Source organism: Aethalodelphis obliquidens, unplaced genomic scaffold (assembly GCF_003676395.1).
Source record: "Aethalodelphis obliquidens isolate GAN/ISIS:26980383/991018 unplaced genomic scaffold, ASM367639v1 scaffold36, whole genome shotgun sequence".
Taxonomy (NCBI): Eukaryota; Metazoa; Chordata; class Mammalia; order Artiodactyla; family Delphinidae; genus Aethalodelphis; species Aethalodelphis obliquidens.
The window spans coordinates 18,944,552-18,963,010 of record NW_020837980.1 but is presented as its reverse complement, the minus strand read 5'-3'; the positions used below and the strand labels follow the sequence as shown (position 1 = coordinate 18,963,010).

The window sequence follows — 18,459 nt, the reverse complement described above, 5'->3', positions numbered from 1 at the left end:
ACACACACACACACACACACACACACACACACACACACACACACACACACACACACACACACACACACAAGCGGAGTCAAGACTTCAGTAAAATAGGATGGTTGGCTGGTCCAATTACTAGGCAGAAGAACTGGATTTTGAATGCAGCCCTGAATTACCTGGCTGCCATCTTCTTGTGCTTTTCGGATCATGTTTTGTCGTGAGTCAATCCAATACAGTTGCTTGTCCAGTGGGTCATAGTCAATGGCCCGGACATTCCGAAGGCTGTGGATAGGAAGGATGATGTCAGGGCTCTGCTGTTCATCAATCACCATGCGGTTGATGGCGCTCTTTTGACTGAAGAGCAGGAAAGTAGTTGGAGCTTAAAGAAAGAAAAAAGTAAATAGGAAACATAGTTACCCTAAGTCTTGTATCACTCAAAGATTTGATCAGCCTGTTGTCTGTATCTCATACAAAACAGACATGTATGTTGAAAAGGTAAGGTTGAGATAAAACCCTTTGGAATGCCTCCAGAAACTCTCTTAGAGGTAACACTGATCGGCACTCTGGTTACCAAACCAGTTATGAATTTACCCCATGATAACAGCCAACTAGCCACTTTTTCTCTGTCTTGTCCACAGCGGTATCACAGGACACTTGATTTTAATGAAGCATTTAATAGAGATAGACAAAATTCTCCTGTCTGCCAAGTAAATAATCCTAACTCCTCCATAACCAATTCTTGTAGGTGGAAGGAAGCCTGGGTCTCCACAGGTCAAAGAAGAAACTTCAAGATTGGTTTTAGTCTCACTTCTCACACTATTTAGGCACTTGATCTTAACTAAGGCCCTAAACCTCTCTGAGTCAAAATCTACTCAACTCTAAAATAAGGTCATAGCTATGTTGTCCTGCTCATTGAGATGCTATAAAAATTTTACAACATATGTGTAAATACTTTAAAAACTGTAAGGCATTATGGCAATTATACCTCAACAAAAAATTGTAAGGCATTATGTAAATGTCAAGTAAAAATAACTACTGTTTATTATTATCAGTAGTAGCAGTAATAAACTTGGTATTAGTAGGATTCAAACCAACCCTCACTGGTTGCAGATATAGGCTTAATATTTTGCATAGTGGGTTGCAAGGAGAGGGAGCCAGTAAAAAAAAAAAAAAAAAAACACACTTAAGTTGATGCCCTAAATTTATGAAATGGGAAAATGCAACAGAGACAACATTGCCCTTTCCCAGGGCCTAGGCCTCTGCATCTCTAATCTAGAAAAGGATAGCATCTGGCAGTGCTACCAAAAACTTCAAAGTCTAATAGCATTTTTTAAATCTTCATTTAAAATATATGTAAAAATTCTGTAATTACACGTTGCTCAGTCACCACCTAAATCCAGGAGAATTTTGTCCTTCTCAGGGATATAAACATAAATGGCCAAGACAGAACTCCCTGCTTTATTTCCCCTTAAACCCCATTCTTCACAGCTCCATTATTTGTGGTTCCCTGGTTGACTTTACATTTACACCCAAATGTATACTGGCTTAAATCCCAAAGAAATTCACGGGTTCTCACAAAGAAACTCGGTATTCACAACACTGGAATTCGGCTTTGAGTTCCTTACTGGCTAAAAGTCCATACCTAGCTTGGAAGATTTAGAAAGTATTCCAATGATCCCACTGGAACTCTCCATTACCTGGAGTCCATAACATATTGATTTAACAACTTTCAGCAACTTTAGTAGAACCCATGCCTTAAGCAGTAAGAATACAGGTCACAACAGAGAAGTTAACAAGTTTCCCATCTTTTTTTTTTTTAAAGAATTATTTTTTTGGCAGTACTACATTCTTGTAAATCAAGACAATAGAAAAAAAAAGTTCTGAATTCTAAATTTCCAACAAAATAAGCACCGCTTATACTAAGACATACAATGAAACTTAGAAGAAAGACCCCACAGTTTTACATGTCAACTTTTCCTGCCTGGGAAATAATCAAATATATATTTGGCTCCAAGTATGTTTCACTGGGTACTTTTTTTTTTTTGAGTCAAGTTTTAACCTTTGATAAGATTCCACGATTAGGTGTTCTAGAAATGTAGATTAAGACAAAGCCAAATATGGCTCCAAAGAAATGCTTGTTTCAAAGTCTATGGATGACATTAATAATTACAGCTGGCTAAATATTTCTAAGAGGAAGCTAATGTTTTGACTTATTTACAAAAGTGACAAAGAATATGCAAGTTTGTAAACCTCAATCCATCCTAATTTATGTAACCTCTAACCACCACTCCCTCATCTCCTGCAGAATGCTTTCAAAACTGTCCTATGAGGTTGCCTCTGTTTTGCATTCCCACAACGAAGACGGCCAGCCACACGCAGAAGCTGGAGGATGATGTAGGAGGAAGCTCTTCGGCTCTCCTTTGAAGACACAAGTGTTCACCCAAAGCTTAAAGAAAGGTATTACTCTGGTGTAAGAAGAGCATAAATGACAAGGCCAAGCCCACCACGTCTGACTGTGCCATTTGTGCATCGTGCCAAAGGCGCCAAGGAGGGACTGAAGTCCAGTCCACACTTCATTAGCCAAGTCAAGCACCTATGCAGCTGCATCTGCCCAGAGGAAACATCTTTTCCCAATTTGCACAAAGGTTCCATAGAGGCCAACCACTTCAGTACTGAACAAAGGATTACACAATTTGGCCTCCTCTCTGACTTAATTTCTATTCACTGTGTTCCAGAGACACTGGCCTCCTAGGTGTTCCTCTAATATGCCGAACATGCTTCCCCCTAGGGCCCCTGCATTTGCTATTCCCTTTTGCTTGACAGGTCTTCTCCCAGATATCCAGCATAGCTCATTTTCTCACCTCCTTCAGTTCTGGACATAGTGTCACTTTTACAGTCAGGACTTCTCTCATGACCCTATTTAACACTGTGATCCTCTTACCCACCCTTTCTTGCTCTTAATTTTCTCCATAACACTCATCTCCATCTAACTCCTGACAGAGTTTACTTATTTAGTTCATTATCTGTCCCACTGAAATGTAAGCTCCATGAGGGCAGGGATTAATGTCTATTTTATTCAGTGCTACATTCTTCACTGGCTCAAATGATGCCCAGTGTGGATTAGGTGTTCAGTAAATATTCACTGAAAGAATAAATGAGTAAACAAATGAAGAAACAAGCATGAGATGATGATAACTAAGGACAGCCCTGTAGCCATGATTTTGAAAGTGAGGAAATAAAATTATTTCAGAAAACTGGGAAAGAAAAGAAACAAGCATTTATTTAGGAACTCCAAGATGTCACACATCATACCAGATGTCATCCAATCCCCCAAATTACTCCATTTTATAGGTGAGCAAACTCAGAACGGTTAAGTAATTTCTAAAGAAAGGCTCAGAAAGGTTAAGTAATTTTCCCCAGGTCACAAAGCTGCTGCTGAATGGAAGAGCACATGTTTTTCCAAATCTTGTCCTGCTTCTTCATTCTTCTATTTAACAATGATTTCTTGAATGACTACTATTTACCGAACACTTTTTTAGGCACTTAAGATACAACAGTGGAAAAACAGGAAAAAAATGCTGCTTCATGGAGTTTATATCCCAGTAAACAGATAACAAGTAATAAGCATAATAAAGAGGCTATAGTATATAAATAATAGAGTGTATAAATTATACAGTATATCAGAGAGTGATTAAGTGTCACAGGAAAAAGAAAAATGGCAGGTAAGGGGCACTGGCAATGTTAGACAGGGTGGAAGGATGACTTGCAATTTTAAATCGGGCAGATCAGGTCTCACTGTGGAGGTCACAATTAAGCAATGACTTGGAGGTGAAGTATATCCATGCAAATATCTGCAGGAAGAACATTCCAAGTAGAGGAAATAAGCAGTATAACAGTCCTGAAGTAGGAGTAACTGGCATATTTGAAAACAGCAATGAGGCTGGTGTGGCTGCCACGGAGAGAGCAAGAGAGAGAATGGTAAAAGCTGAGGTTAGAGAAGCAAAGCGGGGGGGGGGTGCGAAATGTGGGGTACAGATCATGCAGGAACTTGTAGGCCATTGTAAGAACTAGGTTTTCACTCTGTGTGAAATGGGAGGTTTTGAGCAGAGTAACAACATGATCTGATTTAGCTTTTGAAACACAGGTCTAGGAGTAAATTACACAATGTTAGAAAACTTTTTGAGGGCAAGTACTTTGTGTTAAACTTCTCTTGTAATCTGCTTTGGAATCTAATACATCTGTGCACAAATATTAAATAGTACTCATTATAAAAAGAATACACAACAGGAAGCCTCTTGAAACACTGCCAATCATCTCAGAAAGAGCCAAAGACAGACATTAGGGACACTCAGCACTGATTTCTCAAGACCTTCACTCACCAACTAGCACACACTGGTAAAATCAGCCCAAACAATAATGACCTCAAAAGGTCTTTCCCTATTCTTCTGTCTCCAACACTTATTACCCCCATTTTCTCCTTCCAAAGTTAAACTTCTTAAAAAAGATGTCTACATAACACATACACTACCAGCCCTTCCTTTTCTCCATTCACTTGTTGATCTATTCCCATCTTTCACCATTACCTCCCTGAAATTACTTTTTTCAGGGTTACTAATAACCACCTCATCCAAATATCCAATGGATACTATTTTAGGCCTCACCTTACTCAACCTGTCAACAGCATTAACACAGTTCTATTTTCAAACAATCTTCTCTCTTGTCTTCTGTGTCACTATCTTCTCCTGGTTCTCCTCTGGCCCTTCTCGCTGCTGCTTTTCTGTGTCCACTGCGAGCTTTCTCTCCTCAACCAGAGTTCCTGAGGTTACCAGACCCCTTCTTTTCGCCACACTAGAGTTTGCAAACTATGACCCACAAGGTAAATCTGGCCTGCTGCCTGTTTTTATAATAAAGTTTATCAGAATTGAGCCACATTTTAAAAATGTAACATCTATGGCTGCTATCACACTGAAATGTTCAGAGCTGAATAGATGTGAGAGAGACTATAGGATTCACAAAGCCTAAATATTTACTCTCTGGCTCTTTAAAGAAAAAGTTTGCTGACCCCAGGTCTATACCTTCTCCCTAAGTACCTATTTTAAATACATGCTGGCATTTCTAAAATTAATACCTCTAACATCTCCCTGAGCTATGCATTCTTCTATACAATTTCTTTCTTTCTTTCTTTTCCTTCCTTCCTTCCTTTCTTTCCTTTCCTTTCCTTTCTTTCTTCCTCCCTCCCTCCCTCCTTCCTTTCTTTCTTTCTTCCTATCTTCCTATCTATCAATCTAACTATGGCTGCATTGGGTCTCTGTTGATCGACTGATCTATCTATCTATGGCTGCGTTGGGTCTCTGTTGATCGATCGATCGATCGATCGATCTATCTAAGGCTGCGTTGGGTCTCCGTTGCTGCACACAGGCTTTCTCTAGTTGCAGTGAGTGAGGGCTACTGTTCATTGCAGTGCGCAGGCTTCTCATTGCGGTGGCCTATCTTGTTGCAGAGCACGGGCTTTAGGCACGCGGGCTCTAGAGCACAGGCTCAGTAGTTGTGGCACGCGGGCTCTAGAGCACAGGCTCAGTAGTTGAGGCTCACAGGCTCTAGAGCGCAGGCTCAGTAGTTGTGGCTCACGGGCTTAGTTGCTCTGCGGCATGTGGGATCTTCCCGGACCAGGGCTCGAACCCATGTCCCCTGCGTTGGCAGGCGGATTCTTAACCACTGCACCACCAGGGAAGTCCCTACATTTACCTATTTAATAGTTCTATTTCCCATAGGAAAATCAATACAAACCTAAAATTATTTTTTAATTCTTTTTGAAAACGAATCCTCCCCATTTACTATCTACTTAACTGCTCACACCAAAAATCTACGAGTCATCCTTGCTTCCTCCCTCTTATTCTTCCTCATATACAACTCATTAACAAGTTCTGTTCATTCTAGTTTCAAAATATACCTTGAACCCATCAACGTCTCTCCATCATGACGGCCACCAGCCCCGTCTAAGTCGACCTGCATTATCACAAGAGTCTGACTGCCCTGCAACCACTTAATTTTCCTCCTCAAATCCATTCTCCACAGCAATCAAATCATGTAATTATATCTTATTCAATTTTCACAGCAACCCTACAAGTTAATTACTATTATTATTCCCATTGTACAAATGAGAAAAAATAAGGCTTAAAAAATGTATGTGACTTGCTTTGGTAAAACACAAAACTTACATGTGACAGACATGCCAAATCATTAAACTATAAACTGATGTTCTTTCTTTTTCAGAACTGAAGTCTTGTGTCAGAACAGACTAGATCCTTTCCTATGTGACCTCCTATACTTTCAGGCACAGAATAAGGTAATTTCAATAGTTCACTATATCCAATATCCTACAGCAATTTTGTTACCTTCTAACTTAGTGAACTACCCTACTTCTCTCCCACGAATCTACTTTTTCTGATCTATTTATCATATCTACCAATTTGTTCTTGTCTATCCACCAAGACATGGGCATTCACGCACACCTGAATCATAAATCAGGACTCCCCAAGCCAACAATCTTTTGTGGCACACTGTGTTTTGGTGTTCTTAGCACTGTATGTGTGTGTGTCTCTGCGTGCATGTGAATCTGAGAAGAGCTGGTAACATCAGCTAGAAGTAAGTGGCGACCACTCACTATGTTCAGAGCATGTGCTCTCTAGTTTTCCTTCCCCATCTATTTACTGTTTCATACTGAGCTAAATTTACTCATAGCATTTTCTGCCTGGCCTCTTACACACTTAAATTCTTCATCTTTAGCCTATTCTATGAACTTCAAAGGACAAGGAGATCGTATTTTGTAGATTCTCTTTGTTGTACTGTTTGTACTGTTCTTCCCTTCCTTTATCATGAATAAATATGTATAGCACACATATGTGCTGTCTGCTGTCTCTCAAAGAAGCTATGCACATTTTTCAATACATATTTAATCCCCAAGGATAAAAGACTTACTTTTTCTATAGTATCAATTTTTCCATAACATCAACTAGTTAGCACCAAACAAAAGTAACACAAACTTGCATTTTTCCACATTTAGTCCTTCCCTTTTATTAAACAAATGATCAACTCTGGACCTCTACAACTTTTTACTCTAGAAAGAACATGAACTACAGTGTTTTCAAAATCCTGCTTTCTCCTCTAATTCTAGATTGCTTTGGGGGGGAAATGCAGCTTACCACTACAGGTCCTGTTGTCAGCATTAAGAGAGTAGTGGGCAGGGCATCCACAAACAAAACCTCCAACTGGCACTGCCAAGCAGAGGTGGGAGCAGTGCCCATTGCTGGAAGCACACTCATTCCACCCTGCCTGCCGAGAGGAGTGAAACACGAGGATGTCCATCACATAATCCAAATGGCCCTGGATGATGGTGCGGTTTTGGCCACTGGTTTTGTTGGCACGCTCGATGCTGCGTCGGCTCCAGTCCGTCCAGTAGATGTAATCTTGGTACTGAGTTAAGCCAAACGGATGAGGCAAGTCATCTGCTATAACCTCACGGTTGAGTCCTGTTTTCAGAAAGGCAGTAGAAAGGAGAGAAGCAGAGAGATGAAATATGTGAGAATGTAAGTCTTGTTGGCAAAAATAAAATAAAATGTTAACATATAAAACATTACTTTTGTAAGCAATTTAAAACAGAAGAATTCCTTTAAAAGCAATTCTTAAACCAGACTGGTCCTCTGAAATCAACCCACCTGCAGTCTGACCCCATGCCTCAAACTAATATTCTTGCTACAAATCACTGAGTTTTTTTAAACTCCTGTAAATGGTCTATTTTGATTGTGGTCTTATTTTCCCTCCATAAAGATCTATAGTTCAACTATTTTTCCTTCCAAAAAAGGATGAAAATGCATATATTGTATTTTACCGGTACAAAAAGTCACTTCAGGAATACCCAGGGTGTTATAAATTCCATTATAAGCCCAACAGTAATGAAATGTCCACATATTAAAGAGATATGAATCCAAGTACCTAGCCCACTATTAATAAATAGGATACAGTGTGAGACAGAGGAAAAACCTAGACATTCATACGAAGTTTTATTAATAGTATCTAACCTATGGTAAACAGCAGCCACTGACTTTTGCACAGAAAGGATTATATACTATCTGTCTGAACAAAAGGGAGTACAGCTTACCAAGCATATTTGAAGATTCTATTAAGTTGGTGTCCAGGTCTGTCCAATAAAGCCTCCTTTTAGCATAATCAATAGTTAGGCCATTTGCTCGCCCCACATTTGGAACTAATGTAGTACGTTCACTTCCATCCATGGCAGCTCTGTCTATCTTAGGCTTTCCACCCCATTCAGTCCAATACATAAATCTAAATTCAAAACAGTGGATACTTAACATTTCATTTTTGACTATTTGGGAGAAAGGATCATATTCATGCACAGTAACTAAATGAATTTAAAGAAAATATACATTAAGTCAAGGAAATTGGTAAAGCAAATCATAGCTATAATTTTTTTCAAGAATGCTGGCAGCCTCAACTAAATATTTTTTCTCATATCCTAAAAAGGAAGTGAGTCAGCTTTCCTTAGTCTTTCCAATGAATTTGTTCCATCCAAAACCTAGGAACTGGAAACAAACCAATGATTTCCTTATTGCAGCATTGCATTTATAAAACTAATATTCAAGAAGTTAGCAAAGAATTAAAGCTCTGGTCTCAGAAACTGATTCACTTCAGAACAAAATATATGTATTTCTGAATACAAGTAATTCGAATTTTTAAACTTCTTTTCAATTTGTGTCATCAACTCTCCCCCAAACTAAGTTGCAGCAGTACATCAAGGGTAAAAATTAATAGCCTTTAACTGAAATTTAAAAGCAAAGTTTGAAAACGTATTTGGTCACATGGTCCAAGGTAACATACTGCGACATGTAAGAGCAACGAACCACCCCTTAATGTGTCAGCTGGTCAGTGAACACTATTACTACAACCCCTGTGAAATTTTAGAACACTCTTTTGCTTTTGTTGTACTCTTCTGAGTTCTTCACCTTAACCTTAGAGCAGCTCAACAGTATAGGTTTTTTTACACATGAGGAGGCCAAGGCACTAAAAGTGTGACTGATTTGTCTGATGTCTTCAAGCCAGTCATATGGCAGCACTAGAACTAGAAGCTAATCCTTAGCCAAATGCCCTTTCAGCTGAACTAGTAGTGCTAGTTTCAAGACACTCTGAATACTGGGAGTAGGAATGTTCTCCACGTGCCAGGTCTCATCAAATACCCATGGCAGACATTCACTCATCAGCCTGTTAGCTGATGGTTGATTTGGTAGCAATGTATGAACATGGTTTTCTGAAAACTGAAGTTGTCTCGGTCTTTGTTTGCATTTGTACTTGTCAGCTGACAGGCACGTGCACACCCCGAGAGCCCAAGAGAAAACAACTGTGGGAGAAATTTCACAGTTGCCAGCAGCCACATAAACTAGAGTACTTCGTCCCAACTACTAAATATCTGTCTGGTAACTAACGTTTAGAATAAAAATCACCATAACCCAATCACAACATGTCAGCACAGAGGGGGTGCTTTCAGTATGACCTTCTTAACTACATGGCTAACAAGCTAACCATGGAACTGACTGATTCAGGGAAACTATTTTTCATTACGGCTATAGTAAATATGTTTGTATGTTCACACTGTTAACTTCTGCTTTTTAAAATGGAGTTATTCTTCACATTTCAGATTTCTTAGATGCCGGCTTTTTAAAACTTGCTAAATCATCTAAGAAGGATCATCTACCGTTGAAAAACATGTCACGTTGTAAAAAAAATAGTTTATCAGAAAGTTCACTGTTTAATATCAAAGTTTCCCCAAGTTTATAATAATTTTTGAATTAACAAACATTTTTGAATTAACAAACATTCTAGAATGGAGCTTGTAAAATGCAGTTATTTCCTAGCACACATTATTTCAGTGGGTTTACTTTCATAGGTTTGGAATCTGGTGTAACTTGGGAGAGAGTGCAAGCAAATACAGACTTGATGACACCTTTAAAAAGGCTGTCTACTTAGTATATAAGTATGATCATTAATATTTAATTATTAATCCATTTCACTTTTTTTTTTTTTTTTTTTTTTGCGGTACGCGGGCCTCTCACTGTTGTGGCCTCTCCTGTTGCGGAGCACAGGCTCCGGACGCACAGCCTCAGCAGCCATGGCTCACGGGCCCAGCCGCTCCGCGGCATGTGGGATCTTCCCGGACCGGGGCACGAACCCGCGCCCCCTGCATCGGCAGGCGGACTCCCAACCACTGCGCCACCAGGGAAGCCCTCACTAATCTTTTTCACCCAATGTTAATGATGACAAAAGTCAAATTTAGCTAATAATTATTAAATCTAAATCAGTGAAATCTCAACTAATGGTTTTAAGATAAAGCCTGTCTATGGTTGACTTGTCAAATTCCTAATAAGCATTATTTAAGACATCAAGAATATAATCCATAACTTGGCCATGAACAATGCAGTTGCAAAGAATGCATACAAAAAGCTGTTTACCCTTCAGCGGGGTCCAATGCAAGAGCTCTGGGACTATCTAGGTCTTTCCACACCAAAACTTGTCGGTGCTGCCCGTCCAACTTTGATACCTCAATTCGATTTGTTCCTGTGTCTGCCCAGTACAAGTTCTTCCCAAGCCAGTCTACTGCCATGCCTTCTGGATAATCTAAGCCAAATTCTACCACGTGTTCCAGTGCACTGCCATTCATAAAGGCTCTGCTGATGGTCTGCAAAAATAAGATAAACAAAAAAGTCACAGGGCTTAAGTACAAAACACCATCCAGAAGGAATGTATGGTTTGTTTTTCGTTGGGTGGGAGGATCCAGAAGAGCCAGAGGCATAGTTTCTCAATACAATTCACATATTTTATGAGCAAAGAAAAAAAATGTCAATCTCTAATAAATGCAACTGTGACCTCAAGTTTTATTGCCAATTCAGGGAGAAAGTTTTGAAATTTTTAAGGACCAGAAATTTATTCTAGTAGAACAGTGGAATGACTATTCTTGTAAAATTTATTAGTAATCAAGTGAAAGAGACGTGACCAGAATGTTGCAGACTTTTAACTGGTAGTCAGCTTCCTGAGGGTACCTGAGAGTAGGCCATGCCACCGTGTCAACTGAAGATCTCAACAACCTTATATTGATACCTTATAGAAGTGCATGTGACTATCATCATACCATTACCACTGTAGCTTTGAATCCCCTAAAAATTAAAACCGTCATAATTCAAGCTATTAATAATAGCTGCTACTTCATGGCAAGTACTATCCTAAGTACTTTGTGTACATATATTTTCTGATTTAATCCTTACAACAGCCCTGCAAGATAGACATTATCGCTATTTTCAAGATGAGGAAACTTACAAGCCCACACAATAAAAGCCAAGATAAAGCATTTATTCACTCATTTAACAGATTTTACTGAACACCATTAGAATCCAACTCTGGCTGTAACATTCCATGATTTTTGCACATGAGACAAAATTTTACACAAGTTATCTAAAACAAGTCCAAAACAATCTGGAAGAAGGAAAGCTTATTCTCCAGATTTTCCGGTTAAGAGCTCCTCCTTATTGACTCAATGTGCTTTTCAGTATTTATTCTAGGGGGGAAAAAAAAGGTATGCTATAACTCATAATTGCCATTTTCTATCTCAGTCAGGTGCCCCCCAATTTTTTTAAATAAATTTAGAGTCAAGTCTCTATAAGCCATTTATATGAAGCATGCAATTGCTTACTCTCTAACTGAAGAAAATGTCACTCATTAAATTCAAACAGAACAAAGTAGAGGAAGATTATGTCTTGCAGATTTAGAACACTCGCAGAGTATCTTGCACTAAAACATACTTAATAAAAAATACTGAATGGGCCTTTCCCTCGACTTCCTTTAAAAAGTTAAGTGTTTTTGTAGAACTCTGCCTATTAAGTAATGAGGAAAGTTGATAATAGCACGAAGAGTCAGAAATCCTAGACGCTCTCCCTTTTAGCCTCCAGTTTTAATATTCCAGTTCTTTTGCTAACCTTGAGTGATATGTCAGTCCAGTAAATTCGGTTGTCTGTCACATCAAAATCCAAAGCAGAAGCTTCTTTGACACCAGTGAGCGGGATGGCCACGTTATTATTGTTAGTTTCCAAAGAAATTCTCCTGATATCTGCTCTCCGTGAAAACAAAAGGAAAGCCTCTGGGACAATGCAGGTCTTCATGTCACTGATGAGTTCAAAGCCAATGGGGCAGGCACAGCGAAGGCCCTGAGGTCTATAGAGGCAGAGATGGCTACATCCCCCATTCTCCTCAGCGCAGGGGTTGGAACCTAAAATCATAAAAGGGCAGAGGACACACGCATTGATACAATCAACACATTTTCAATTTAAAATGACTAAGCATTTGTTTCACAAAGACCAAGGATGATATTTGCTCCCAAATCTAGAGTTTCAGTTGTAATCTCATAGACATGCACTGTGAGGGTTAATAGGGAATAAAAGGCCAGGCACAGTTGTGCAGGGCTATAGTCCCAGCTACTCGGAAGCAGGATGGCTTGAGCCCAAGAGTTTTGATCGGTAATGCTCTATGCTGATTGGGTATCCGATTAAGTTGGCATCAGTACGGTGACCTCCCAGGGGTGGGGACTACCAGGTTGCCTAAGGAGTGCTGAACTGGCCCAGGTTGAAACGGAGCAGGTCAAAACTCTTGTGCTGATCAACTGGGAATAGAGGTATGACAAAAATACTTTCCTTTGTACCCACAGTAAACTTTAACTAAACTGCATTATTCATACAGTAGAAATGCTTTTCATGAAGGGGTATGTGTGTGTGTTAAGTTTAGCCCTTTGATTCAAACTATGTAGGCAGAATACTAAGCCAACATTTAAAAAGTTATTCCTGCCAATCAATCTGATAACTTAAAGTTCTCATTTGTTTCCGGATAAACAACCTTAAAGAAAGTTCTTGATTCCAAAATTATTCATGGACCATCTACATGGTGCCCAGCACTAGGTCATCCCCAAATATCACTGAACTTGGTGATATGCTGAAAATATGTTTGGAGGTTTCAGGAACCAAAAGAAGAAAGTGATTTGGAGTATTTTCCCTGGGACATTTATTTAATTTCTCTGGTTCTTACATTTAGGGTTTGACCGTAGGGAGGTGGAAGGAAATGGAATTATAGTCCCTGAGAAAGAAGATAATTGTCTAAAAGCTGTTCACTGTCTTCCTTAGCCACTAGACACCATGGGATATGATGTAAAAGGTATCAGACTTTGAGAAAAACGTACTTGTACCACAAAGAATTTATGTATATCCCCTCAAAACATCAACAATTTACACTGCTGACTTTACAAGCTGCTGACTGTCTCTATCTTTTCTCATTCCTCGTTCAATCTCTAAGAGAACTGTGGAATTACTTACCAACGATTCGATGAACATTTGTGGCCTTCAGGCCCATGAGGTCAGGGAGCTGGTCTATGATGATTTCCCGCTCTGCACTTCGTTTGTGTACTCTTTCGATGCTCCGCCTCTGCCAGTCGGTCCAGTAAACATAGTCACCCAACAAAGTAAACCCAAATATGTGGGGAATTTTGTCTTCCACTAGCACTCGTCTCCCAGTCCCATCGGTATTCATAACCTTCAAGTTTAAGTTTAAAGAGAAGGAAGAGGAAAAGATGTGTACTTATTCTTCAAACGTATGTAAAAATGACAAAACCAACTATGCCTACATCAAAATCCAAGTGTCATCTTAGCTACTCCTGTTACAATGCTTTCACAAAGTGCCACCATGTTGGTTTAATGAGAAGGATTTCAAAGACTCAGTGTGGGCTCATATTTTACCTCTACTTCCCCAGTCTTCTATTACCCTTCCTTCTAAAAATCCCGGCAACATTAGATTTAGCAGGCACCTCCTCTACTAAATGACTGTGTAAAATTAAAATTACAATATTTTTGTAATTTTGTAATTTTTGTAAAATTAAAAGTACAATATTATTGCCTTAAGTTTGCTTGTACATCTGTTTTCAAATCATAGTGTACCTTTGCACATATTATTTTATTACGTATTGTGTTTTATAACATATTTTATCATGAGAGTTTTGCCTGTTTGACATCTAAGGAAACTAAGACTCCAATAAGGTTGCACAGCTTGTATACAGAGTTGATGTCTTTTTTAGAACTCCTTCTATTTAGTGTATTTTTTATTTCATTGTTTTTGTTTTAAAAAAAAAAAACACTCTAGATACTCTCTCTGCAACTAAGTTTCAAGTAACTAGGATGTATCAGCTCTTTCCAACTACCCTACAGCACAGCGGTCCCCAACCTTTCTGGCACCAGGGACCAGTTTCGTGGAAGACAATTTTTCCACGGACTGGGTGGAGGAGGATGGTTTCAGCATGATTCAAGCACATTACATTTATTGTGCTCTTTATTTCTATTACTATTATATTGTAATATAATATGAAATATATAATGAAATAATTATACAGCTCACCATAATGCAGAATCAGTGGGAGCCCTGAGCTTGTTTTCACTTGCCACTCACTGACAGGGTTTTGATATGAGTCTGCAAGCAACTGATTTATTATGGTCTCTGTGCAGTCAAACCTCTCTGCTAATGATAACCTGTATTTGCGACCTAGAGTCCTCACATGTGCAGTTCACAGTAGGGTTCGCGCTCCTATGAGAATCTAATGCCGCCGCTGATCTGACAGGAGGCGGAGCTGAGGCAGTAATGCGACCAATGGGGAGCAGCTGTAAATACAGATGGAGCTTCGCTCAGCTCACCTCCTACTGTGCAACCCGGTTCCTAACAGACCACGGACCACTCTTGGTCCATGGCCCGGGGTTGGGGACCCCTGCTATAGCAACATTATTAAATTCATTCTGACATTTTCATTGTAAACATCAGCAATTTCCCTAGGCGTCTTATCTGTCTCTGACGTTGCAGAAACATGTACTAATCTTCTGTTCTAAAAGACAGAGGAAGTATTCTAAAGCACCAACTTCCAAGTCCTCATCTGAGAACATTTCTATCATTTAAAGTGGCCTGTGTACCAGGCAAATCAGCCTTCAGAAATGTTATTGTTACTAATAACATGTACATGCAAACACCCACCTAAAAAGAAGTATCAGGAATAATCTTATACAAGTATTAATTTTTTATTCATAAATTATATTCCATGTAAGTCAATACTGTGATGCCTAGATGGAATGACAAGCAAATATCTTTATCTTTCCTCTCTAAAAATTTTAAAACACTTGTTGACCTTCCCCAAACATCCAAACCTTGGAAACAAAATACTTAAAAATTGAGCAAAATTGTGCCATATTCTTGTATCTTCACTTGCAAATATCAATAAATATTTGATTTATATCTGATGGAAGAGAGATTATATTAGTTGGATGTTTATCTGTTCATATTAGATACAAGAGGACTTCTATTAAGCCAACTGAATAAATCTATATTTAAATATAATGTTTTTTAAAAGTCAAAAACAGTTAAAAAGAATTAAATACTACTCCAACTCCTAACATTACACACTTTTTAAAGTTAATAATTTCTGCTTGAGACATGAGTTTAGATTTTTTACATTCACATTTTCTTGCAACAGACCATTCCTGGATATATTTTATGATGTCTACGGTTTATCTTAAAATTACTTTGGTGTTTAACAGTAAAATGACTAAGCAGAGAAAAAGGGTTGATAATCTGTTTTCATATATAACTAGGATATAATCTCTAGAATAGCAGGAACCTAATTTCATCTATTTATGTCTTTCACAGCTACTATTAAAGAGCCTGGCAGAGAACTCAATAAATACTTGTTAAATAATTTTTAAAAGGAGGGACTTCCCTGGTGGCGCAGTGGCTAAGAATCCGCCTGCCAATGCAGGGGACATGGGTTCGAGCCCTGGTCCGGGAAGATCCCACATGCCACGGAGCAACTAAGCCTGTGTGCCACAACTACTGAGCCTGCGCTCTAGAGACCGCAAGCCACAACTACTGAGCCCGTGTGCCTAGAGCCCGTGCTCTGCAAGAAGAGAAGCCACCGCAATAAGAAGCTCATGCACTGCAACGCAGCGTAGCCCCCGCTCGCCACAACTAGAGAAAGCCCGCGTGCAGCAACGAAGACCCAACACAGCCAAAAATAAATAAATTTATTTAAAAAAAAAAAAACTTTAAAAGGAGACAGGTTTCCTAAGACCTACGACAGTCAAGAAACCTTAGTAAAAATGGAAATTAAAATTTATATAACAGTTCTTATCCTCAGATCCTAGCTTAGCCATGTGAATGAATGAAAGGTATTCTTGCCCAAATTTTAAATCCATGTGAAAATGCATAGTACTGCCTACTTTTAGAGAATGGATACTTTCCTGATCCCTCCTAAAAGCAGAGCTCCAAGAAAGAATTTCTGGCCCCATTATATTACTGCCTGGAAACTCTGATCAGGGTGAAAATTTTTCCTGTATTAGACATAATTTAGAATAATTATTTTTAGGTGGGAGAAGCTTATTTTAAAACTCTGTCCTTTTGCCTCCACCCTAATATGGAGATTCTCTCTTGACTCTGGTATCTTCCTCTACCCTCCCTGCAAGAATTTCCTCCCAATACTATGTCCTTCCTTCCCAGGATCTCCAATTTCTCCCTCTCCATAAGGTCCTTCTTTTCTGCCTTTAACACAGTCTCCACCATTTTAGAGAGACACTGTTTAAAAGCTGAATGATTCTGTTTTTGCTGCCATGTTCTCTGAATGATCTGTAGCTGCTGCCTCCACCTCTTACCATTCATTCCCTCACCTCCCTACAACTGGCTGACAATCCGAGACTCGGCTCAAATGACTACTGAAAACGATCAGTGACTACTTTTCTGTTCTTCTCTGCTCTTCTGCACAATCTGCTTTCTATCTCTTCATCTCCCTGGTTCCTCTTTCCTTTTTCAAACCTGGCTGGATATGTTCCAAGATTTCCTGAGTTGTTCTGTCTATAAAACACCTTTCAACAGGCCCATCAAGTCTTAAGGCTTTAATATGACCTTATGCAGAAAAATTACAAATATGTAAAGTTCTAGTCTAAAGCCTCATCAGTTTCTACTGCAATATTTCCCACTGCATCTACCAGAAAATGTACTGCTACCTCATCTAAAATGTCATATACTTAACGGGAAACCTATCTTCTCCATTAGGCGGAGGAGTTCATCATCCTATCAGAGAGCATCTAACACAGAGTGCTAAACATTCTGTATTACAGACCTCTAAAATAATACTTTCTTACAAGTGTATGGTATAGTAAAACCTGTCTGCTTTTACCTTATTCCTTGTTTCAGTATTATCTTAAATCAATTATTATCTTACGTTTAATAAATACTAATTTTGCTGATTACTATGCTCCAATATTGGCCTTCCTATTAAAATTTATTTGCGGATCTAAAAGCATACACTAGTTACCTAATACTGAACTTTTTAAAAATAAAATCTAAATTTCTACTTCAAAAATATTACAGGATCAACCAACTCTCCTCTTTCAGTTATGTGTCCTCCAACATTCTTGTTTGTTCATTTTGAGAAATTAACAACTTAAACAAAGATAGCTGATTAGCTATGAATTTAGATAATGGGCAAAGAATGAAACTGAAAACCACAGTGAGAAAAATAACAAAAAGATAATTCCAAAAGATTCTTCTGGTTTACACAACTCAGCATTTTCTTATTTAGCATTTATTCTTCATTCTTCTGCTCTCTAAAAATCTCTTATGATTAGCAAACAATACTCTGGCAGAATTAGACAGATTTGGATTTTAAATATAAGATCTATCACTCACTAGATACCCTTAAGGAAATTTCTCACATGTAAAATAGGGAGAGAGCACTTCCATTACTGAATTATTTAAGAAAGAAAAGAATGTTTACTTATATAGCACAGTATCAGATTAATAGATGCTCAGTAAATGCTGGTTCTTGCCCTTTATTGTTTTAGTAAAATGCTTTAGTCCCTAAAAGTAAACAGCTATACTTAAATGGCTATATTTAATTAAGTTAGTAAAATATAGTGCTTCAAAATAAAAATGAATACATAAATATAAAAGGATATGTGGAAGTAAAAGACCAAACCACCACACAGTTTTAAGCTGAATAAAAACAGCACAGACTTTTCTGTATCCTGGCCACTAGTGGAAAACTGCAGGGCTGCAGCCTTATTCCCATTTCCAACCCCCATTCTTATTGTTTGCTTATGCTGCTTAGATGCACAGTAACTAAAACAGTAAACAAAATGGAGCAGTTTGACAATTTGATTGGAATATACTTTCTGCTGCTCTACCAGACCCTCAACTCCACTCCCCACCCCAAATCAAACAACATTAATAAACATATCTACTAAACGCAAATCACATGAAAAGCATGATGAATGCTAACAGAAGTTTACAACAGGGCCTCTTCTAGCTAAGGGATTACAATCTGGTTGAGGAAGTAAACTATAT

General features: G+C 38.6%; 1 protein-coding gene across 2 annotated transcripts in view; it reads right to left on the bottom strand.

Annotated features, from left to right (window-relative positions):
- LRP6 (LDL receptor related protein 6) overlaps positions 1 to 18,459 on the bottom strand; it is a 171,577-nt gene that overhangs the window by 33,371 nt on the left and 119,747 nt on the right. For both annotated transcript variants that reach the window (XM_027129581.1, XM_027129583.1), the window contains 6 exons: positions 13,404 to 13,620; positions 12,021 to 12,310; positions 10,503 to 10,729; positions 8,141 to 8,325; positions 7,185 to 7,511; positions 159 to 361 (listed from right to left, as the gene is read on the bottom strand). In XM_027129581.1, coding sequence (XP_026985382.1) covers positions 159 to 361; positions 7,185 to 7,511; positions 8,141 to 8,325; positions 10,503 to 10,729; positions 12,021 to 12,310; positions 13,404 to 13,620 — 1,449 coding nt within the window. The remainder of the gene's footprint in view (positions 1 to 158; positions 362 to 7,184; positions 7,512 to 8,140; positions 8,326 to 10,502; positions 10,730 to 12,020; positions 12,311 to 13,403; positions 13,621 to 18,459) is intronic.